General features: G+C 36.7%; 1 protein-coding gene across 7 annotated transcripts in view; it reads right to left on the bottom strand.

Annotated features, from left to right (window-relative positions):
- LOC123637873 (protocadherin alpha-C2) overlaps positions 1-25,148 on the bottom strand; it is a 108,292-nt gene that overhangs the window by 50,124 nt on the left and 33,020 nt on the right. Inside the window, exon 1 of one of the 7 annotated variants that reach the window (XM_045551009.1) lies at positions 12,181-15,191. The exons of the other annotated variants lie outside the window; for them this stretch is intronic. Within the exon in view, the coding sequence (XP_045406965.1) occupies positions 12,181-14,613 (2,433 nt within the window). The 5' untranslated portion in view covers positions 14,614-15,191. Of the gene's footprint in view, positions 1-12,180; positions 15,192-25,148 lie in introns of those variants that run through there. 7 annotated transcript variants of the gene reach the window in all.

The following is a 25,148-nucleotide window of genomic DNA, read 5'->3' as shown; positions in this document are numbered from 1 at the left end:
TCATAAGCTCATTTAAAATCTCAACTATATATGAAACATTTATTGGTTCATAAATCAATGTACACATAGGGTATATTGGACAGCCATGCCTCCTAAGATATGTGGATTTAATGCTCTTTAAGATAGCAGGAGTGGAAGATAAAGGGGATTTTCAAATTGTAAAAAGTCATTCTTTCCAAGGGTCAGTAATGATGTCTGATAACCTGTTAAGAATGTAGCCACAACTCTGATAAAGTCAGGCTGTGTGTTTCCTGTGATTTTTTTTATCTTTTATTTAGGTTCAATAATATATGTTCTTTGTACCAAATTCAGTTCATTCAGAATTGTTAAAAGCAATAAAAATGAAAATCCTTTAAAATTTCATTCCTCTGTAGACTAGACCACCAACAGACAATTGTATATTATTCCAGACTTTTACTTATGCATATATAAATATACATACTGATATATTTTACCAAAATGGAACCACTTTCTACACACTATTGTGCAACTTTACTTTTTTTTACTTTACATATATGATAGACATCCTTTCATGTTAGTACATATAGTTCTGCTTCCTTCTTAGTAAAGACTACATAATATTCATCATATGGATATTTCATAACTTATTTTTACTACATGATTGAATATTTAAGTACATTTCTGAAAGTGTGTGCATGTAAATGCCTGTGTGTTTATTCTGAGAAGTGCTTAGTTAAAAATACAGCAATCCCTCCTTATCTGTGGGGATGCATTCCAAGAGCCCCAGTGGATGCCTGAAACCATGGATAGTACTGAACCCTATATAAACTATGTTTGTTCCTATATATACATGCCTATAATAAAGTTTAATTTATAAATTAGGCACAGTAAGAGATTAACAGCAATAACTAATAATAAAATAGAACAATCACAGCAATATACTATAATAAATATTATGTGAATGTGGCCTCTCTCTCTCAACATCTTATTGCACTTTACTAACTGATCTTCTGACTGTAGTTGACCATGGGTAACTGAAAGCACTCAAAGTGAAACTGTAGGTTAAGAGGGAACTACTATATGGACATTTAAATTTTATATAGTTATATATACCAAAATGCCTCCCCAAATTTTTGTGCCTATTTATACTCTCAATCAATTATGCATAAGCCAATTCACTGACTTCTGATTTGTCTCCAAAATTCTTAGTTCATAATGTAGTAAAGAAATAGAATCATGTTCATAGCAATATTTTGTTTTCCTTAATAAAAAGGTCTTAGTCTCATAATTTATTTCATATGATTCTCATAAATCTCTCAATGGTCACTGAGAAACTCAGCCCACTTCCTTGAATTTATTTTACTTAAATTGACTGATTCATTATATTGTTTTATATTATTTTTTCCCTATCTGCTGCAGGGTTAAAATCTGTACCTTTAAGAACATACATTCATTGATATCTGACTCTCCAAATATTCATTCAACCCCTTCACCAGACATTTTTAAAAATATTGAATTTAATTCTTGGATAAATCTGATGTTTAAGCAAAAACTTAAACATAAGGTCAGAAGTGCACTGTGGTTCATGCCCATAATCCTAGCACTTTGGGATGCCAAGGCAGGAGGATTGCTTGAGGCCAGGAGTTTGAGGCCAGCCTGAGCAAGAGTGAGACCTCGTTTCTACAAAAAATAGAAAAATTAGCTGGGAATAGTGGTGCACACCTGTAGTCCCAGCTACTCAGGAGTCTGAGGCAAAAGGATCATTTGAGGCCAGGAGTTTGAGGTTGCAGTGAGCTATGATCACACCACTGCATTCTAGCCTGGGTGACAGAGTGAGATCCTGTCTTAAAAAAAAAAAAACCACATAAGGTCAGAAGCTGAGTCCAGTATATCCAAGTGAACTCATAACAGACCCTTCTAGAGATGATAAATGTAATCTCTGGACAAAATATATAAAGCAAATATCTGAGGGCTTTTGAGAGTAAACAAAAGTAGTCAGATTTGGGGGAGGAGGGAACAAAGCTTGGAGAAAGGGATCGATATGGAGTGAGTTTCCTGTTTTTGTTGCTTTGGCCTAATGGCAGATCAAGATTGTAACATAGCATGAGGAAGCTAAACCTCTGATAGATAACACTCAGTTTCTCTGGCCTAAAGAACAAGGAGAAGGAATCAGGAGAAACCACACTGTAACCCACAAATGAGAGGGGGTAGGGAATCCTTGAGTGCAGAGAACCAGAGAAGGTGAGCCCTAAATTCTGTACCTAAATTTTTCCCACATCTCTACTGACCTCTGAATCACATATAAAGAACTAAGGCTGAAGCTAAAAGAACAAAACTGAAGTCTGAACTTCTGCCCAGAAGAAGCAAGAGAGTTTGCATTTTTAGTCTAATCAAGTTTATTTACTACTAAAACAAAAACATTAACACCCTTCACAGGGAGTCTCCACAACATAGCATTACAATATCCAGGATACAATACAAAATTACTTAACATATGAGGAGCCAGGAAAATATAATGCATTCTTAAGGGTAAAGACCATCAAGAATCACAACATGAAATGACATAGAAGTAAGAATTAGCAGACAAGGACTTTAAAGTACAGCTACTATAACTGTATTTAATAAGGTAAAGGAAAACATGCTGGTAATGAATTAAAAGAAAGAAAATTTTACCAGAGAAATACAAAATATAAAAAAGAGCCAATAGAAGTTTTATTAATAAAAATATAGTATCTGAAATAAAAATTCACTGGCTGTGCTTAATAGAAGAATGGAGATAATAGAGGCAAAAGTCAGTGAATCTGAAAATATATCGATAGAAATGATCCAATCCAAAGAAGAGAAAAAGAATTGAAATAAAATAAGCAGAGTCTGAGAAGGCTATGGAACAATATAGGATGTACAAGAATATAGAAGGAATGTATATTCCTAAAGGACCTAATTTTAACCCTACCATGATAAAACCAGACAATATTAAAAAATATCACATGTGTGTGATTGGAGTCCAGGGGGAGAGAAGAGAGAGAAATTAGGATCAAAAAAATTTGAAGAAATAAAGACCAAAAATTTTCCAAATTTGGTGAAGGATATAAATTTACATGTTCAATAAACTCACCCAACCCTAAACAGGATAAGTATTAAAAAAAACCAAATACACACATCATAGTTAAACTTCTAAACCAAAAATAAGTAGAAAACCTTAAAGTAAGTTCCCCCAAGAGCAACATAAACAATCATATTACAGACAGGGAAAAATGACTCAAATGACTTTAGACTTCTCATCAGAAACTATGGACATTTGAAGACAGTGTAATAACATTTTTAAACTGTTGAAAGAAATTAATCTGTTAATCCAGAATTCTATATCATTCAAAATGCAAGAGAAATAAATACACTTTCAGACAAAGGAATACTAAGATAAATCACTGCAGCATATATGCATTATAAGAAGTGCTAGATGAAGATTTTCAGGTTGAAGCAAAAAGATGCTATGGGGAAACTCAGCTGTTTAGAAACAAATTAGGCACTGGAAATGGTAAATGTTTGGGTAAAAAGAAATGACTATTTTTTTCCTTCTTAATTTTTCTAAAATATATAATAACTGTTTAAACAAAAATTATAACCCTGTCGTGTGGGGTTTATATTGTATGAGATTTAATACAAATGAAAATTATAGCATAAGCAATGGCATAGGAGGAACTAAACAGTCTTATATGGTTTCAACTTTTCTGCACTTTATGGAAATTATACACTATTAACTCTAAGTAAACTGAGAAAAGTTAAGTACATATGCTATAATCCTCAGAGTAACCACAAAAAATGCAAATATGCATAGATATATTTTAGAGAGATATATATTTGGATATATATATAAATTAAAAGGGATTCTAAAGAATATCCAAATGATTCAAAAGACAACAGATAAGAACAAACAGTCAGAACAAATAGAAAACAAATAATATTTTGAAAGACACAAAACCAAACATAACAGTAATTACACTAATGTTAATGGACTAAATACTTCTATTAAAAGACAGAATTATCAAAATGGATAAAAGAGCAAGATCTAAAAGTATGCTTTCTACAGGGCACACTTTAAAGAAACAAAAAGTAAATGAATAAAAAGGAATATGCCATGTAAACATGAGACTAGAATGGCCATATACATTAATGTCAGATAAAATATACTTCGAGAATAAAAATATAACCAACAAAGTGATATTTCATAAGGATAAAAAGATCAATGAATAAGGAAGTTGTAATAATCATAAATGTGTGTGCCTAATAACAGAGCCTCAAATAACATGAAGCAAAAAATGGACAAAATTAAAGAGAAAAATACAATGATAACAGGAGATTTTAACACTGCCCTCTGAGTAATTGGTAGAATAACCAGACCAAAAAAAAGTAAAGAGGGAAAATCTGAATCATTTATTTATAAATCACTACACCCAACAACTGCAGAATATAAATTCTTTTCAAGTGCACTTGGTATGTTCACCAACACAGACTACATGATGGGCCATAAAACAAGTCTAAATAAGTTTTAAAAGATTGAAATTATGCAGATTATGTTCCCTGACCAAAATAATTATATTAGAAATAAAAAACAATAAGATATCTGCAAAAACCAAAAGTATTTGTAAATTTGAACATATTTATAAATCAATGAGTGAAAGAATAAGTCATAAAGGAAATTAGAAAATACTTTTAAGTGAATAAAAATAAAACACCACATATCAAAATTTGTTGGATGCAAATAAAGCAGTTCTTAGAGGTAATAGCTTTAATTTTTTATATTAGAAAGAAAAAAATGTTTAAACTCAGTTATCTAAGAATCCACCTTAAAAAATCTAAAAAAGGGAAAAGTTAACCCAAGTAAAATAAGAAAGCAAATAATAAAGATCAAAGCAGAAATCAATGAAATAGAAAACAAACGATAGAAAATATATCAACAAAGCCAAAAGTTGGCTCTTTGAAAAGGCCAATAAAATTGATAAATTCTTAGGTAGACTGATCAAGATAAAGGTGATAGAACACAAATAACCAATATTAGGCATGAAAAAGATGCTAGCAGTAAAGCAATTGGAAAATGAAAATATGTTTAAAGTCTATTTACACAGAATTTTAAAAACCACTTCACTCTGAATTCTTCCAAATGTTTACTGGAGAAAAAAAACACTGATTTACACAAATTTTCTATAGTCTGAATGTTTGTGTTTCCCCAAATTCATGTGTTCAAATCCTAACCCCCAAGATTATGGTATTAGGAGTTAGGGCATTTGGGTGCTGATTAGATCATGAGGGCAGGAAACCTTATAAAAGAGGCTTTGGAAAGCTATCTCACTCCTTGCACGTGAGGACACAGCAAGAAGGTGCCATTCTGCTCTATGAACCACAAACTGGGCCCTTACCAGAAACAAATCTGCCAGTGCCTTATGGTTGATTTCAGGTCTGAGGAAAAGTACATGGTAACCTGGACATCTTGTCATACCAGAAAGCAAGGATGCACTCAAAAGTCTGCTAAGACTCATGCAAAAAAGATCAGGATGTTTCCACTGGGGAAAAGTGGGCAAAGAGTACATAGGATCTCTCTATACCATTCTTGAGACTTGTGTAAATCTATAATTATTTCAAAATATTAATACAAGGTTTAAAACAAGATACACAAACACACACACAAAGACTCAGGAGCCAACCTGAACAGAAATCCACTTACCAAAACTAGCATAATTTGAGCATTAAAACATTAATAATTACAATGGATTGAGCCATATCAAATATGTTTAAGTCCACAAGTTCACAATGACACATAAAAAAATTCATTGGTCCTTTTTGTAAGATGATAGACAATCAATTTATTATTTTTTAAAACTGCTAAATAGAGTAAAAGAAGCAAGCATTTATCCTGCCTTTCCTATGGGAGCTGTACCTCAGGGTAATCAAATAGCTGAAAATGGAAAGTTTCCCTTCAGAGAAATATTCCAGTTAGTAAAAGGAAGAAATAATAGAACAGTGGTTCTCAGAGTGTGGTCTGTGGATCCTTTGGGTGTCCATAAGGTCAAAATTATTTTCAAAATAATGTTAAAACATTATTTACCTTTTTCACTGTATTTACATTTGCACTGATAACGTGAAAGCATTGGTGGGTAAAACTTGGCACTGTAAAAGGAGTCAAGGTAGTGGCTCCAAACTGTGCTAGTAGTTATTGTATTCATGATCATGCATTTGCAGTAAGAAAAATAGCAGTAAGAATGCCCCTTGATGGGCCAGGCATGGTGGCTCATGCCTGTAATCCTAGTACTCTGGGAGGCCGAGGTAGGAGAATTGCTTGAGGTCAGGACTTTGAGACCAGCTTGAGCAAGAGCGAGACCCTGTCTCTACTAAAAATAGAAAAAATTAGCCGAGCATGGTGGCATGCACCTGTAGTCCCAGCTACTCAGGAGGCTGAGGCAGGAGGATCTCTTGAGCCCAGGAGTTTGAGGTTGCTGTGAGCTAGGCTGATGCCATGGCACTCTAGCCCGGGCAACAGAGTGAGACTGTGTCTCAAAAAAAAAAAAAAAAAAAAGAATGCCCTTGATGAAGCACTGAATATTATTATTTTTGTCAAATCTCCACCATTAGGTACCCATCTTTTAAATATATTGTGTGAGGAAATAAAAATGTAAAGCATGTTTCAAGCACTTCTGTTGCATACTGAAGTACAAACATATGAGGAAGAAAATAAAGTTAACAGCAGAAATTAATAAAATGGAAAGCAAATAGACAAGAAAGAAAACCTGAAACACCAAAAATTAGCCTTGAAAAGGCCAATATGATTAGTAAACTACTTCCAAGTCTAGTCAGGAAAAATGAGAGGTGACAATAACTAATACCAGGATTGAAAAGGAGAAGATCACAACAGGATATAATAAACAATTTTATGCCAAAATATTTGAAAGTCTAGATGCAATTGACATATTTCTGAAAAATAAAATATACAGAAATAAAAAATAAAAACACGAATAATTCTATTACTAATAAAGAAATTTGATCTCAGGATTTAAATTTTCCCACAAAGAAAACTCCAGGCACAGAGAGCTTCACTAGTGAATTCTACCAAATACTTAAGAAAGCTATATCACCAATCTTAAAGAATAGAGAAAAAAGGTGAGAGACAGATATAGAGATAGAGAGGCAGAAAGAGAGAACCCCTAACTTGTTGAATAGGGCCAGCATAACCTTGATACCAAACCCTAATAAGAAAAGAAAATGAAAAGTCAATCGTGACTGATGAACATAGATGCAAAAACCCACCATTAACACATCTGAATTAGCTGATTTTATTTTGTACGAACACCTTTTGAGTCTAAACAAAACTGCTGTAGTATTTCCTTAAAGATTCTAAAGAATAACCATAATGTATCTGAATTCAGAGAGTACGTTTTTGAGGGTATGTCATTAGAGTTCCACTATGAAAACAGAATACATGTAGATGGCAACCAGAAGGCTCTAGGAGCAGCGAAGAATTTGGCATGGGTTAGAAAATCAATCTCTCTCTTTCTCTGCAGCACAGGAGAATATGTGATTGCACATTTACTCCTAGATTCCAAAACAAGTTCCAGATGAATATATAATGATCTTCTGTGTTTATAGCTTGAGGAGGGAATTCTAATCCTTTCTTTTTCATAAATGCAGTATAAAAGAGACATGAAATTTATTTATATCCTGAAACATTCTCTCATCCCATTAATTAAAATTGGGAACAAAATGAGTGGCCACCTTTATCATTTAGCTTTGTTTTTTAAGAATAACTCTTACCAACCAATTCCTTACTTCCCATAATACTTTAGTCAGGATCCTGAACTGTGATCCATATTCATTTGACATTCTGCCAGATGTTAATATTTCTGATATTCATAGGGTATGCATTTGAGCAATGTAAAAACCTTTTAGCAATTTATTCCACCTTCATCCCAACCCAGCTAAGTGCATTTAGTCTCTGAAATATTATTGTTTCCCTCTAACTGCAAATATTGAAAACAACAAAAGTCAATAGGTAATTAACATTATCAGATATGTTGTCAGTACTTTCTCACATATATGTTTCCCAAGCATTGCTTTTCCCTTATGTCCACTCAAGTTATAATGCTCTTTTTCTTTCTTTTTTACTGGTTTGAGATCCTCTATTATAAAATAAATACTGTTGTATTGTCTACATAGGTTTGTAAAAATTTGAATATATTTCATATGTCATGTGAGCTTTCTTAGTTTCAGCACCCTAAAGTTTTTAAAAGTGTACTTATCACCTTCAAAGTCAAAATAGATATAAGGAAACATCTAATTAACCTATGGGAAAGTACTCATGGAATATATGTTAGATAAAAGCATGCAGAACGCCAAAAACATCCTATAATTCTGTTAAAAAATGACATTGCAAAGGGGAAATATACTATATCCTCTATATCCTGACAAAAAAGAAACTACTTTAATTTCAGAAGAACATATTAATACTAATATAACATTGGCATGTTTAAACTACATATAACTTTCATGTGTAATGTTTAACAAGGCCAGTTATAAGTATTTCATGTAGTTTTGCTACATTAATATATATTATCTAAAAAAATCTGCCAATGCAATCAATTTTAAATGGTAAGTAGAAATTTACAGGCCGGGCACGGTGGCTCATGCCTGTAATCCTAGCACTCTGGGAGGCCAAGGCGGGTGGATTGCTCGAGGTCAGGAGTTCGAGACCAGCCTGAGCAAGAGCGAGACCCCCATCTCTACTAAAAATAGAAAGAAATTATCTGGCCAACTAAAAAAAAAATATATATATATATATATATATATATATATATATATAGAAAAAATTAGCCAGACATGGTGGTGCATGCCTGTAGTCCCAGCTACTCGGGAGGCTGAGGCAGAAGGATTGCTTAAGCCCAGGAGTTTGAGGTTGCTGTGAGCTAGGCTGATGCCACGGTACTCACTCTAGCCCGGGCAACAGAGCAAGACTCTGTCTCAAAAAAGAAAAGAAAAGAAATTTACATCTCAAAGGTACCATCTTAGATACCAATCTAAAAAAATTAAATTGCCTGTCAAGAATCTTAATATAAGGCGGGACATGGCGGCTCACACCTATAATCTTGGCACTTTGAGAAGCTGAGGTAGGAGGATTGTTTGAGGCCAGGAGTTCAAGACCAGCCTGAGCAAGAGTGAGACCCCATCTCTGCAAAAAATAGAAAAATTGGCCAGGTATGGCATGTGCCTATAGTCCCAGTTACTCATGAGGTTAGACAGCAGTATCACTTGAGCCAGGGGTTTGAGATTGCAGTGAGCTATGGTGATGGCCACTGCACTCTGGCACAGGTGACAATGAGGCCTTATCTCAAAAAAAAAAAAATCTTAATAGAAAAAATTGATATGAGACACATGATGTCTAGTTGTACAATCAGTGGATCAATTTTGATATCTTCATATTATCAATAGGAAAAATATAGATAAAAACCATGTCTTCCTAAATATCTTAAACTGACAATTTTTAGTATTACAAACTATGTTAATACACACTGTAAATTAAAATGAAAGAAGAACTTCGAATTTGAACAAAATATAAACACCTATGCATCAATATGACTCTATTCGACTTGGACACACATTATAATCACTGTTAGATTTCATGCTTTTCAAAAGATTTTCGTTTAATAATATTCAAGCAATAAATTTTTGTTTATAGAATTCTGTTGTTATTAAGGCATTCAGTGAAAACTATGACAAGGATTCTTTTCTAAAGAATCAAGTTTGGATCAATATGCAATTGAATAGGAAGATGTAAATAATAAATGCCTGTGTGAATGACAAACACTCCACCTTTACAGAAGTTATTTTATTCATGTTTTATAAAACATTCTTTATTTATAAGGAAATATCCAGCCGACAAAAATTATTCACAGGCTAATGGACTATCTAAAAAGCTAAATATCAACAATGATGGAAAAAGATTGTTCAACTGAATAAATGGAATGGCATAATATTCCTGCATATATGAACAGTGTATCTCTGTTATTTCACTTATCATTCATAAAAGTTTAAAAATTTGATAGAAAGGGGCATATTTCTCTGTTATTTGCTATATTTTTCCTTTTAAATAGATAATTTTCCTTCTCACTTCCAGATTCATCAGTCTTCCTATTACTTACTTACATTCCCTTTCTAGGCAAAATGTGTTTCTCAAAAAATTCCTGACTCCCAAACTTCATAGCCATTACTCGTATTCTCATCTATTTGTTCCAGAAAGCAATGAAATAAAATAAATAATTGGTGAATGTTCCTGATGAGAAAAGTGTTCATATATTAAGTGCTCTAATACCTGAAATAGTAACATTGTAGTGCAACAATTTTCTCCCTTAAAATTAACTGGGATTCTATTAAATAGCATTCACTGCAAATTTCACAATGTAATGATATGTGTCCCTATTAATCCCTTTGTCATCTACAGAACTGGACTCATACTCAGTCTCAGAATACAGCATTGAGGTTTTTCATCCTAGCTCCAGAACCAGAAAAATCCCTCTATTATGTTATTTCATTAGTATTTGTCATGAGGAAGAAAAAAATCATTGAAACAATATATTTGAAAGTGACCTTCAAACTGTTAACCACATATACACATCTAAAGTAGAAAAGTAAGTTAAAGTTTTTCTCTTTATGCTGAACAGTGTTACCATCCAATTCATATATACACATATTTATTTGTTCATTCATTCAGCAAACATTTACTGAGTATATCTTACATATTGGATTCTACTACATCATATGAAAATATTAAGTATGCAAAAGTATAATATATGTAAATTTATTTTATTTGCAGTTAACATCATTATTTGAGGGAGAATAATTTAAAAGCCACTTTTCCCCTTATTGTACAGAATAGTAAAACAAGGAATGCTTCATTGTCCTTCCTTAATTTCTGCATACCTCCTTCTCTTGTATATATGATTCCTATGAGAAGTCAGAAAGTAATAGTGTAGAATAGCCAAAAAAATGTTGTCCTGACTCCATCCAAAAAGTTTTGAGCTGGGCATGATGGTGCCCACCTGTATTCCCAGCTACTAGGGAGGCTGAGGCAGGAGGATCCCTTAAATCCAAGAGTTAAAGACCAGCCTGAGCAACGTAGTAAGACCCCTTCTCAAAAAAAAGTTTTGAAATGCCAAGGGCTATTACAGATGAATTGAAGCATTTGAATCACTTAACTTTTATTTGGTACATTACTCTCAACTATGGTATTTGCTTACTTGGTAAGTATATTTGGCTTCTAAAATCACTGAAAAAATTAAATCCAAGTTGATTTAATTTTTGAATTAACTTTGGTAAGTGTACCTTTGAACACAAAAATCTTTCTGACAAAAATTACTCATCTTTCTTCTTTGTCAAATATATTAATAAAGACACAAAATAAAAGGTTGTCAAGTCTTGTGCCCAATAGTATGAACTTTCATCAATCAAGTAGATGTTCTGAGACATGCTTATAATTTCTGTGTATTTACAAATTTCTGTGGAGCTATTACCTCTGTTTTAGAGTGTCATTCTCAAAGAAGACAACTTTGCCAAAATGGTATTCATGAAAATATAGGCTAGAGAATATGCTGCATTTTATTAAATGGTATATCATTTAAGATCCAAATCAAATGCTATCTGTATCACAAAGCCTTCTCTGATTCCCTCCTCCCCACCCAAATGTTCTCTCATGTTCTCTCTCTTCCTTCTTTGAATCTTCATTGCAATTTATTTTTACATCTCTTGTGGTTATCATTTTAAAATAATGTATTGTTACAGTTTGAGTAAATGTCTCACCTTTCATAATATTATGTTTATATTATGCAAAGACTCTTACGTATTTTTCGCTCTTCGCTCTAGGTAAGAGAGTACCTTACACATATCTGTTGCTTAAGCAATATTTTGGCACTTTCTTATTTTTAACTTAAGACCTTTATGCTATATTACTTTTATTATTCTTTAATAAGTTCTAATATTTTACCCTTGTTTCTCAAAAACAAACTATAAGTTCCTTGAAGCCTAGAACAATCTTCTAATACTTTTATACTTCCAGAATTCTTAGCACAGGAGTGTTCATTTCAATTGACTAACTGTTGCCAAAGGCTCATCTAAGAAACATTTCAGAATACAGGTACAGCCATCGCCAGGTCCAAGGACTCAAATCCCATAAAATTTGCTTACCATGGCATTGACATTTGCATGATCCCCTTGCCTATTCCAAATCTGAATACAGGATATTGGCAAATTCAGTCCTACTCCACTGGCCAGATTTCTCAGGTCGGCAGCATTGTACTCCCTACACAACAGCAAACTGTTATTATCAGAACCAACTCCCAGAGAGGCCCGGTAGAGGTAAGTCTGAGAAAGTCTTTCAACTGTAGTGACATCGATTGTGGCTGATGTTATGCAAGGATTTGAAGCCATCTTCCTTCCGTACCTCAGATCCTCTGGAAGGTGACAGCAGCTCTGAGAGCAACAACGTGGGCTCTGGCTCAACTTTATACATATGAAGAAGAGTAAGCAGCCCAGAAATAAAAAAGAAATACAGGCCAGGGCAATTACCAAATACAAGTTCTGGGCAGAAAGCTTCTCTCCTGGTTCCCACACATCTTCAAAGTCTGGAAGGACCTGAGGGGCAAAGTTGCTCAATAACACACCCAAAATGACAGAGGAGGAAAGTGGTGGGTCTCCATGGTCCTGAACCACCACCACCACCCTCTGCTTAACTGCATCAGTGGGAAGAACTAAGCGAGCAGTCCGGAGCTCTCCCATATTGGTTGAAATTCTGAAAAGGCTAGAGTCAGACGCTTGAGAGATGTGGTAAGAAAGCCAGGCATTGGAACCACTGTCTGCATCCTCTGCTACTACTTTTGTGACGAAGTGTCCAGCTCTGGCAGAGCGGGGCACAATTTCCACTGCCACAGAACCATTTCTGGGTAAGGGAAACAAGATGACTGGAGCATTGTCATTTCTATCTACGACAAACAAGTTTACAGTCACTGTTGCACTTCTGGGAGGAATGCCACCATCCCGGCCTTCTACTTGGAAGTGAAACCCCCTGAGCCGCTCAAAATCAAAGGAAGTTTTGGCAGTGATAGCCCCACTGAATGATTCTACTGCCACCAAGCTAGAGGCTGGTGGCCCTTCTGAGAAAATATCCAACAGCTCGTAACAGACAAGGCCATTCTTCCCCAGGTCTGGGTCCTGGGCAAACACTCGGCCTAGAGAGGCCCCAGGGGCATTGTTTTCAGCAACAAAAAGTTCCTGTTGCGGTTGAGAAAAGCTTGGTGTATTGTCATTCACATCAGCAAGTGTCACGGTGATTGTGCGTCGGGTGCTAAGTGGGGGCAAGCCACAATCTGAGGCAGTGATCAGAACCTGGTATTCACTGATCTGCTCCCGGTCCAGGGGCCCATCAATCAGCAGGCTGTAGTAGTTGTCAAAGGAAGCCCTCAGCTTAAAAGGGCCTCCACTGGACATGCCGCAAAGGACCCTACCGTTGGAACCGAGATCCTCATCCTTTACAGTAAAGAGTGCAATCACCGTGCCAGGGGCAGCATCCTCGGGTACTAGGCTGGAGAGACTCAGGAAGTTCACTTCCGGGGCATGATTGTTCACATCAGTCACCTCCACCAGCAATTTAGCGGTGCTAGCTAGACTGAAGGCGCCTTCATCCTTGGCCTCGATGTATGCCTCCAACAGTGTTTCCGGTGGACCTAACGAAGCAGCTACCCGCACCTCCCCACTTTTAGGGTGCACTTGAAAGCGATGTCGCAGCTCTGCTTGCGTGCTGTTGCTTAAGGAGTATCGGATTTCTCCATTGGAGCCTTCATCCGGATCCGAGGCTTGAACTCGGAATAACACAGTCCCATTGGGTGCAGTCTCTGGAACCTTGGTGCGGTATACGGAGCGCTCAAATACAGGCGCGTTGTCGTTTGTGTCCACCACGATGACGGTGACTTGTGCGTCTCCGGAGCGCGCAGGCAGCCCGCCGTCCCGAGCTGTAAGCACCAGCAGGTGGGTGGCGCGCCGCTCGCGATCCAGCACTTTCTCCAATACCAGCTCTGGGTATTGACTGCCGTCGACCCGCGACCCCATGTCCAGGCGAAAGTGCTGGCTGGGGCTCAGGCTGTAGCTTAGCACCCCGTTGCTTCCCTCGTCGGCGTCTTGGGCATTAGGGAGAGTAAAGCGGGCTCCGGGCGTCAGGAATTCAGGGATGTGAAGCTCCACATCCCCAGCAGGAAAGACGGGTGAGTTGTCATTGGTGTCCAGGACATGAACGCGCATCTTGTGCAGCTCCAGCGGGTCCTCCAGCACTAGGTCATAGGTCAAGACGCAGGCAGCCTTGGTCCCACACAGCCGCTCGCGGTCCGCTGGCTCTCTAACCATTAAGCTACCGCTGGCCAGGTTCACCCCGAAGTAGACCTCGCTGTGGCTGGAAAGGAAGCGAAAGTTCCGCAAGGAGAGAGTGGCCGCTGGCAGCTTCAAGTCCGCGGCGACGTTGCCTATGGCTACGCCCCGTTCAGTCTCCTCGGGCACTGAGTACTCGAGTTGTCCCGCAGCAGCGCAGCAGGAAGCCCACACACAGAGAACTGCCACCCCCCACCCCACCATCCTCCCTCTCGGTGTCCACGCTCCGCCAACGGTGACTCAGGATCATGCTCCGGACTCCTGGAGAGCACGAGCCGCGGTGACGAGTAAGTTCTGGCCGGCCGTCACTGCTGCCGGCGGGAGATTCAGCGACCGCCGACGTCCGGTCTCCGGAGTACTGGAGTTACCCGCGGCCGGCCGGCTGCGAGTGGGCTCGCTAGACCCGAGGCTCGGCCGCCGTCTGGGAATGCGGAGCCGGCCCGGTGCGGAGGAGCGCAGCGCCGCCTAGGGGTGCAGAGACGAGACAAACTGCCGGGCTCGGGAGGCGCCGTCTCCAGTCCCGGTCGGCTGGGACCTCGCCCCAGCCTCGGATCGCGGGCGTCGGGCGGGGCCAGGAAGACGCCTGGAGAAACTGACGCATCCCTCCTTAAACAGCGTTTTCTAGGACCACTGAGACCGGCGGCGTCTTGACCTCCACGACCCCTGCCTGAAGACTGTTGGTACCGGGGCTGAGCCCGGCTGGGCTCCTCCCGCCGTTCTGAGAGCCGCGCGTCGAGTACCGGGCGCTCTGACCCACTGAGCACCTGCACACCCGCGGGGAGGGCGGAACTCCGCGGCCGACAGGGCGGAGGCGGAACCGTGAACGTGAACGACCACGCCTTCCAGGCTTAAGGAAACAGCAGCCCCAGAACCAAGTGCTGTGAGGCATTTGATGCTGGATTCCCAGCTTCTCTGCCGGGTCGAAGTCCCTCCGGCACCCTCTTACAACCCAGGAGCCGCCGAGAGTGCGGACTCTGGCTTTTCGAAGCAGCAGAGCCAGCAAGCACAAGGCTTGCAGGTCTACGCTCCGCCGTTTTGCGTGACAGCAGTTTCTCCTTCCCCAAGAGGCCCTACTGGGAGTGCTTTGCAAGAGGCGCTTGACGCTCTGGGTAAAAGAGGTCATAGACCAGTCAATACTAATAACCAGAAACTCACACTTGACAACTCGTCCCCGAAGACCACGAGCAAATTTGTTGAGGGGAGAGAAAGTACTGAGCTACTCTCCAGAGTTTGGCCAGGAAACTACTATCTGTAAATTTACACTCTGTAAATACTTAGAAAACAGCAGTGAGGCAGGATAAGAACAGGCTACATGCCCATCCTTTCTCCAACTTCGTTTTTAATTTGGTCTTCTGCACGGAAATTGGGACAGTGATCAGTTTTATGAGAAACAACTCTGAGCCACAACAGATACCTCCAAATTCCACCTGGCACCCTACAACCAGCCACTTTCCCTAAGAGGGAGGGGAGCTGAAAGGAGACTGATTTAATTGACTATTAAACAGTAAATTCCTCACTGAAATCCTTCTAATACAGTTGCAGTGTTCAAAGCTCCAATAATCAAAATTTGGAAGGCAAAAGCTGAACAAAGATCTAAAATTGAAGCTCCCAGGACACTATATTTTTTGGTCAGAAACCTGCCTAAAAACTATTAATAATTATTGAAAATGGGTGATGGTACATGAAGGTTAATTACACAATTTTCTCAACTTTTGTGTATATTTGAATATTTCTATAATATTTTTAAAGTGGTGGGGAGAGGGGCAGCTCCAGCATTCTCTTCCTAAGACTGAAAGTGGGATTGGTAATTCCAGTGTTCCACTGAGAACCAATTACCTCTACCTCCCCTGAACCTCACAAACCCATTCTGTATCTCTTCCATGGAACTAGAAAAGGGAGGCTGCAACATAAGGCATTATAAGTAGCAAATGCCTCCTGACTAGTTTGCCTTTATGAATTAGGGAACCGAAAGATCATTGACACCAAGTCTCTGATAAAATTGAAACAGAAAACATGTCAACCCATTAGGCAGAGTCACAAATACAGACATCACTAGGAGACCTCACTAGGATGTGCAATAGCCCATAAAAATTGAACTTACTCTTCACCAAATTTCAAAACCAAAACTAATTTTCTGCTTGAGTGCCAGAGATTAGGATTCCCATTCCCTCATCTTAATTTAATGCTGTTAACCAAGCTAACTGCTTTGGAATGAAAGGTTATTCTTTCCACCTTTCCATTCTCAGTAGATGAAATATAACTAGAGAGTTGTACTTAACTTTTGAAAGCCCCCTTACTTTTAAACCTGTGGTCAAGCCTCCAATTATATGAGGTTTAGGAATTCTGAGCTGTATCCAGTGGGGGCAGTATGTGTGGGTGTATTTAGGGCATGAGGAAAAAGGAAAAACTCATAGAGAATAGCATGGAAAATCTTCACAAAAACTCCTCCTCATTCACACACTTCTCAGATTTTTGGCTTCTCCTTTCCCCATTTCTCTATTTAAACTGCTGCTGATATCTACTTTCAAAAGATTTCATTTGTGTCAAGAATAAGTGTGGATAGCACCCACCTAAAGAGATTTGTCCCACCACATGCCTCTCTAACTTTAGGCAAAACATTGGGATTTATGAAAAAGCAATATTTAAAAGAGAAGGATATCCCAAAGATGAAGAAGGCTAAAGGTTTTGTCTTTTGGATAAAATGACAAGATGAGCATTAAAATTATGAATTAACAAAACTTCTCTTTAGCAGCACCTTTCACTGCTAATATTTCATTTTATCATTTTATGAAATTTTCTATAGTTTCTCCTAGTCATGTATTTCAAAGCTTTTAATTAAGCACAAGTATAACTTTAAGTAAACTGTATGCAAAACATTGCCCTAATTTCTGCTTAGGCTCTATTGCCAACACTATGACTATAAAGTCCTCCCAGTAAACTTACACTTAAGCTATAAATTCCAAAGATTTCTAGCCATATCGCATAAGATATTGTTGGAGATCTCAAGGCCAAACAAGAAAATAGTAAGTCTGATACCCATCAAAGAGTCTGTCAACAAAAGGATATTATACTTTAAACATGATTTTCTTAGTGCTTAAGATTATTTTCTGGAAGCATATTAGGTACTTATGAAACCTATTAATAAATTAACAGGACACCACAATCACATTAACCAAATTTTAATCCTATAAAATAACAAAGTACCAAAATCAAGTTTAATAGAGTGTGAGTTCTTTGAAAGGTAGAGATCTTTGAAGGTAGAGATCTGTATCATTCAATACTTGTTTCTCAAGTATCTACCTAGGTTCCAGGCATGTAAAGTAAGTGGCTAAAGCACATTCTCTTGTGTCATTTTTTTTTGTTTACTTAAACTCTTTACCAAAAACAAGTCATTACAGTATTTCTTTCTGGAGTTTCTATTACCAAGGAAATAGTTTCTCAATAATGTAATACCTTCTAAAGTGTCTTGGACCTCTCTTCATGAATCTATACTCTAATTAACTCTATACTGTGTTTACTTACTACTTTTTATAATTATGTACCAACTTTTCAAAAATTATTTTTCTATAAAAATATTTTTCTATTTCACCTTCAAAGTGTGGCCCTCAGAACTAAAAGTCATACTCTACGTTGGTCAAATCACTTCCAGGTAGAGGAGATCTAGCTCTTTTATTCTAAATACTACGTATGTGGTAATGGAGTTCAAAAGTGCAGTTTTACAGTCAGGACAAACCACTCCCACTGCCCAGCTGCTGTCCTTGATATGCCACTGGCTGAAGATAAAGTAGAATTTCATTGCTGGAAGTCAAAATCTGAAGTTTACTTTTTAAAAATGTTTTTCTTGAATGATGTCTTTGGATTTTTCCCCTTTTCTATGTGTTTCATCTATCTGAGGACATCTATTAGAAGTATGTTGAATCTCCTTTTTCTGTGTTCCAAAGCTTTTCTTTTCTTTCTAATTTTTAAAAAGTTCTTTGTTCTTTTCCATTTATTTTCTCAACCTTCTCAAGTGTTTCTTCTTTTTCTTGACAGTATGTCAAGCAGAGCCTGTTCACCTTTTTATTGCTTCCAGTGCAGCTTTAATTTCCGTGATGATTTTATATTTCTCTTCCATTTATTTCATGAATTGTGCCAGCTCAGTTTTCATGATCTTTTGTGACCTTTTCATTTTATCCTTGAAACTCTGTAACTCTGTTTCAAGTTTCTGATTCTATGAGACCATTTAAAATTAATTTTGGGGCCAGGTGCGGTGGCTCACGCCTGTAATCCTAGCACTCTGGGAGGCCGAGGCGAGTGGATCGCTCAAGGTCAGGAGTTCGAGACCAGCCTGAGCGAGACCCCCGTCTCTACTAAAAGTAGAAATAAATTATCTGGCCAACTAAAAATATATATAGAAAAAAATGAGCCGGGCATCATGGCGCATGCCTGTAGTCCCAGCTACTCGAGAGGCGGAGGCAGTAAGATCGCTTGAGCCCAGGAGTTTGAGGTTGCTGTGAGCTAGGCTGATGCCACAGCACTCACTCTAGCCTGGGCAACAAAGTGAGACTCTGTCTCAAAAAAAAAATTAATTTTTGCAAATGAAATGGAAGAAAATATTTGCAATCCATAACTTTGATAAGAGTTTACTATTCCAAAATATATAAGGAACTCAAGCAACTCAATAGTAAGAAAATAAATAACCTGATTTTAAAATGAACAAAGGATCTGAATAGATATTTCTCAAAAGAAGACACAAATGGCTAATAGGTATATAAAAATTGCCCCAAATCATTATCATCAGAGAAATGCAAATTAAAACCACAATGAGATATCATCTCACATCTGTTAGGAAGGCTATTATCAAAAGACAAAAGATAAGTGTTGGAGAGAATGTGGAGTAAAGTGAACCCTTGCATACTACTGGTGGAAATGTAAATTAGTACAGTCATTATGGAAAACAGTATAGAGGTTCCTCAAAAAATTTAAAATAAAACTACTGTATAATCCAGCAATTTCACTACTGGATGTATATCCAAAGGAATGAAATCAATATGTCAAAGAGATATCTGCACTCTCATGTTCACTGAAGTATTATTCAATAGCTAAGAAATAGGATCAACCTAAGTGTCCATCAGTGGATGAATGGATAAAGAAAATGTATATCTACACAGTGGAATACTAATCAGCCTTAAAGAAGAATACTAATCAGGTTTAAATTATCATTTGTGACAATGTATATAAACCTAGAGGACATAATGTTAAGTGAAATAAGCCAGGCACAGAAAGACAAATAGTGCATGACCTCACTCATATGTGAAATCTAAAAAAGTTGATGTCATAGAAGCAGAGAGTAGAATGGTGGCTACCAGAGGCTGGAGCAGGGGGAGATGGTAAAGGGTACAAAATTTCAGTTAGCTAGGAGAAATAAGTTCGAGAGATCTATTGTACAACATAGTGACAATAATTACAACGTGTTGTGCTCTTGAAAATTGCTAAGACAATAGATTTTAAATATACTCACCACAAAAAAATAAGTATGTAAGGTAATGCATATGTTAATTAGCTTCAGTTAGCCATTCCACAATGTACAGCTGACCCTTAACAACACAGGTTTGAACTGTGCAAGTCCACTTACATGTGGATTTTCTTCCACCTCTACCACCCTTGAGACAGTAAGATCAATCCCTCCACTTCTTCTCCTCCTCAGCCTACTCAACGTGAAGATGAGGAGAATGAAGACCCTTATGATGATCCAATTCCACTTAATAAATAGTAAATATATTTTCTCTTCCTTATGATGTTCTTAATAATATTTTCTTTTCACTAGCTTACTTTATTGTGAGAGTAGAGTATACAATACATATAACCTACAAAGGAGGAGGAGGAGGAGGGGAACTACATGCAAAGAAATGCCCAGGACCAAAATGTGTCACCAATAAATTCTACCAAATATTTAAATAAGTATTAATAGCAGTTCTTTCAAACTGATTCTAAAGAATAGGAGTGAACACTTTCATTCTGAGGCTAATATTTCCTTGATACCAAAACCAAACAAAGATATCACAAGAAAACTATTGTCTTAGTCCATTTGTGCTGTTATAACATAATATCCAAGACCAAGTAATTTATAAACAACAGAAATTTATTTTGGATAGTTCTGGAGACTGAGAAGCTCAAGATCAAGGTGCCAGTAGATTCAGTGTCTGGTGAAGGCCCACTCTCTGCTACCAACATGGTACTTTGAATGCTGTTCCACTTGGTGGAAGAGCAGAAAAGTAAAATGGCCTAACTGCTATGTGAAATCTCTTTTATATAGACTTTAATCCCATTCGTGAGGGAGAAGCCCTCATGATCTAGTCACCTACAAAAGGTCTCACCTCTTAATACTATTTCAGTGGGGTTTAAGTTTCAATAAGAATTTTGAAGGGGACACAAACATTCAACTAAAGTAACTGCAGACCAATACCTCTTATGAATGTAGTCACACAAATCTTCAACAAAATATGAGCAAAACAAATTTAGCAATGTACAATTGGTCCTTGAACAACACTGGTTTAAACTGCATGAGTCCAATTAAAAGTGGATTTTTTTCCACCTCTGCCAACCCTGAGACAGCAAGATCAATCCCACTCCTTCCTTTTCTTCCTCAGCCTACTAAACATGAAGATGATGAGGATGAAGACCTTTATGATAATCAGCTTCTACTTAATTAATGGTAAATCTATTTTCTTTTCCTAATCTTCCTTTTTATAAGAATATAGTGTATAATATATATACAAAATACGTGTTAATCAACTGTTTAAGTTATAAGTAAGACTTTTGGTCAACAGTGGGCTATTAGTAAAGTCTGGGCAGGAGAATAAAAACTTATAGGTGGGCCAGGCGCGGTGGCTCACGCCTGTAATCCTAGCACTCTGGGAGGCTGAGGTGGATGGATCGCTCAAGGTCAGGAGTTTGAGACCAGCCTCAGCAAGAATGAGACCCCATCTCTACTAAAAATAGAAATAAATTATCTGGCCAGCTAAAAATATACATAGAAAAAATTAGCCGGGCATGGTGGCGCATGCCTGTAGTCCCAGCTACTCGGGAGGCTGAGGCAGGAGGATTGCTTAAGCCCAGGAGTTTGAGGCTGCTGTGAGCTAGGCTGATGCCACGGCACTCACTCTAGCCCGGGCAACAAAGCAAGACTCTGTCTCAAACAACAACAAAAAAAAACTTATAGGTGGATTTTCAACTGTGCTGGGGGCTGGTACTCCTAACCTCCATGTTGTTCAATGACCAACTGCATAAAACAGATTATACACCCTGACCAAGTGGGATTTATCCCAGGAATGCAACATTGGTTTAATGTCTGAAAATCATTAAATGTAATACACCATATGTATTAGTTTACTAGTTCTGCCATTTGAAACTACCACAGAATTCATGGCTTAAACAACAGAATTTATCAATTCTCCACAATTTCTTCCAAAAATAAAAGCACTTCTATAAGCCCAGCATTGCCCTAACACCAAAATCAGACACTGTAGTAAAGACATTACAAGAAAAGAAAACTACAGACCAAATTCTCATAAATATTTTGGCAAGCTGAATTATGGTCCCTCAAAGACAACCAGGTCCTAATCTCAGAGCCTGTGAATATAATACCCTACATGGTAGAAGGAACTTCGCAGGTGTGATTAAACTAAGGCTTTCAAGATGGATAGATTGGATTTCAAGATGGATTATTGGGGTGGGCCCAATATAATCACAAGAACCTTTTAAAGAGGCAGGAGGATCAGAGTCAGTAGTAGGAGATAGAACTGTGTAAACAAGAGGTGGGAGTGATATGAGAAAGGAACCACAGCTAAAGAATATAGGTATCTTCTAAAAGCTGAAAAAGACAAGAAAATGGATGCTTCCCTGAAGCTTCCAGGAAGAACTTGGCTTTGAGATCCTAATTGCACTACCAAATGTAATAAAAAAACAGCATACCAATAAATTAACAAAAATTTTGTATATAAGTGATACCTGTAGAGCATTTATGAAAACAAATGAAAATTTATAATGAAAGTTAACTTTCATATCCCAGGCTACATAGTATTCATACCAAAAGAAACAAGAGGAGAGGGAAGGAAAAAAGAGGGAGGGAGTGAGGTAAAGCACACACCCTGCTTAGGATGAATCTGTGATCAAGAAGTTTAAAACAAACTAGGAACCAATCTTGAATTTTTATACACAACAAACAAAAGGATTATGATCTTGTGATAATTAGGAACTTATGATAATAGAGAAATAATATCAAATTAAGAGATTGGAAATTATTGAAGAGATATCAAAATGTAGAACTCCAAATAAAAGAAAAAGAGACTGTAAAAAATAACCAATAAATTTGTAAAAAGAAGTAAATGTAATGTTTAAAATAAAAATATAGTTAACATAATTAAAAATACTTGTAAATAAAAAATACCCCTTGTAAAAAAAATCATATTATTAATAGATATCTTTTTAAATAACACTTAATATGAGAAGATAAAATGCATATTTCATATACTATGGAAAGAAAATAAGATGCAGGCCTAATTATATACAGAGGAATTATTTCAAGAGATTTGAAATGCCTGTTACATTTTTTAAAAACGATTGGCATCAGACTTCTCATCTGTAACACCAGGAGCCAGAAGACATTGGGAAAGCAGAATAGCATATGACTACTGAAAGAAAATAATTGCAACCTAAAAATCTTATACCCAGAAATAGTCCTACACAAATATTAACACTATAAATATGACCAAAGTCACACTAAAATCAGGAAAGAAAAGACAAATTTTTCCAAAAATGGTGCTGGGGCAATATTTATCTATGTATACGGAAAAAATAAAACTGGACATCTCCCTCATATAATATATAGAAATCAATTGTAGAAAGAGTAGAGAAAAAAATATAAAGACAAAAAGCATAAAGCTTCCAGAATGTAATGTAGGAAAAGATGTTCATGAGCTTAAAGATGTATTTTTAAAACAAAAAGTAAAAAAAGCACCAATCAAAATATTTTAAATATATATATAAATTAAACTACAATCATATTCAGAATTTTGATCATCAAAATAGACCACGAAGAGGGAGAAAGAAATCCACATGATGGGAGAATTATATTTGTAATACTTGAATATATTATTGGCAAAGAATTTGATCCAGAAATTTTAAAATAAAGCCCTAATAATCAGTAAGAAAAAGAGATTATAATATACAAATGATCAAAAATTTTGACAGGCATCTCAAAAAAGACTACCAAACATATGACAAGATGTTCAACCTCATAAGAAAAATGCAAATTAAAACCACAATGAGATGCTGTGGTTTTAATTTAAAGACTCAACTAAAGAAAGTATTGGAGAAAAGTAGAGCAACATAAATTTTAATATACTATAGATAGAAATGAAAAAATTTAAATCACTGTAGAAGACTTTAATATCATCTAGTAAAGCTGAAGGTATATATACCCTATAGTCCAGCAATTCCAATCCTAAGTTTATAACTAGACAAATGTATGCCATGTGTACCAGGAGATATATACAAGAAAGATTGTTCATAAAACCAAAAATCAAAAATAGCCAAGATCTCAAACAATTATTCTAAATAAATCATGGTATATTCATTCAACTAGCTATTTTAGAAGAATGAAAAATGAATATATTATAGCTGTACACAACATGAAAAAAATCTTATACTATTGGGTGAAATAACAAGCCACAAGAGAATATATAATTTAAAATCCCATTTATACTAAGTTCAATAATAGACAAAAACTAAACTATCCGGTCTAAAGAAATGATTAAAGTCAAGCAAGTGGTTACCTTTGCAAAGCTGGAAGTGTTACGATAAAGAAGAAACCTACAAAAGGCTTCTGGGGTACCAGAAATGTTCCAGTTCTTTGAGATTACAGCATGTTTGACTTATAAATATTTGTTAAACTATACATATGCGTTTAATTACTTTTCAGTAAGTATGTTATATTTCACAATCAAAATGTAAAAATACAGAGGTAACTGGGAAAAGGAGGTGCACGTTATTGGAAACAAAACTACATTAAAACTTTCAAATTAAAAGAGGAAATGTATTAAATATTAATTTGATCAAATAATCAAAACCAGAGAAGTAAAAGAAGGAGCAATAATATAAAATAACTAATAAATATTGAGTTAAGTGGAAGATATATAATCACATATATCACGCATCGTACTATACTTGATTTACATTCTACATTAAAAGATAGGCACCTGCATATTAAGTAAAAAGAGTAAAATCCATCGATATATTTTTATAAGAAATGTACTAAGTACTAAGTAATGAATAAAGGTTGAAAATACAGGGATGGTCAAACAGATACCAAACAAATTCAAATTTCAAAGTAGGAAGTTTGTCAATATTAGTAACAAGCTATATAGAATTTAAAGTTAAAAGAAACAGAACAGAGAGATATTATGCAGTGATATAAGATAATGTATAAACTTCTGTTTTGTCCTCCCATGATAAACAGTGAGAAAACTGCAGGAGATATAAAGGACTATTTTTAGACAATAGATAAGGAAGGATTATGATCCCTCAAAAGAAGGGAAACAAATGAGATGAATCCTAAGATTGTCCCATCTCACTGTCTGGAGGCAATTTCTAGAATGCAGTATAGGAAAGTGGGAAACAAACAAAGTCCAGTGGCCTCACTGCATTGAGGAGGCAGAGATTAAAGTTCAGAAAGACCCGAGTAAACAGAATTTTCAAAG

Source organism: Lemur catta, chromosome 5 (genome assembly GCF_020740605.2).
Source record: "Lemur catta isolate mLemCat1 chromosome 5, mLemCat1.pri, whole genome shotgun sequence".
Taxonomy (NCBI): domain Eukaryota; kingdom Metazoa; phylum Chordata; class Mammalia; order Primates; family Lemuridae; genus Lemur; species Lemur catta.
The sequence above is the reverse complement of the archived record's forward strand: the minus strand, read 5'-3'. Positions and strand labels throughout refer to the sequence as shown.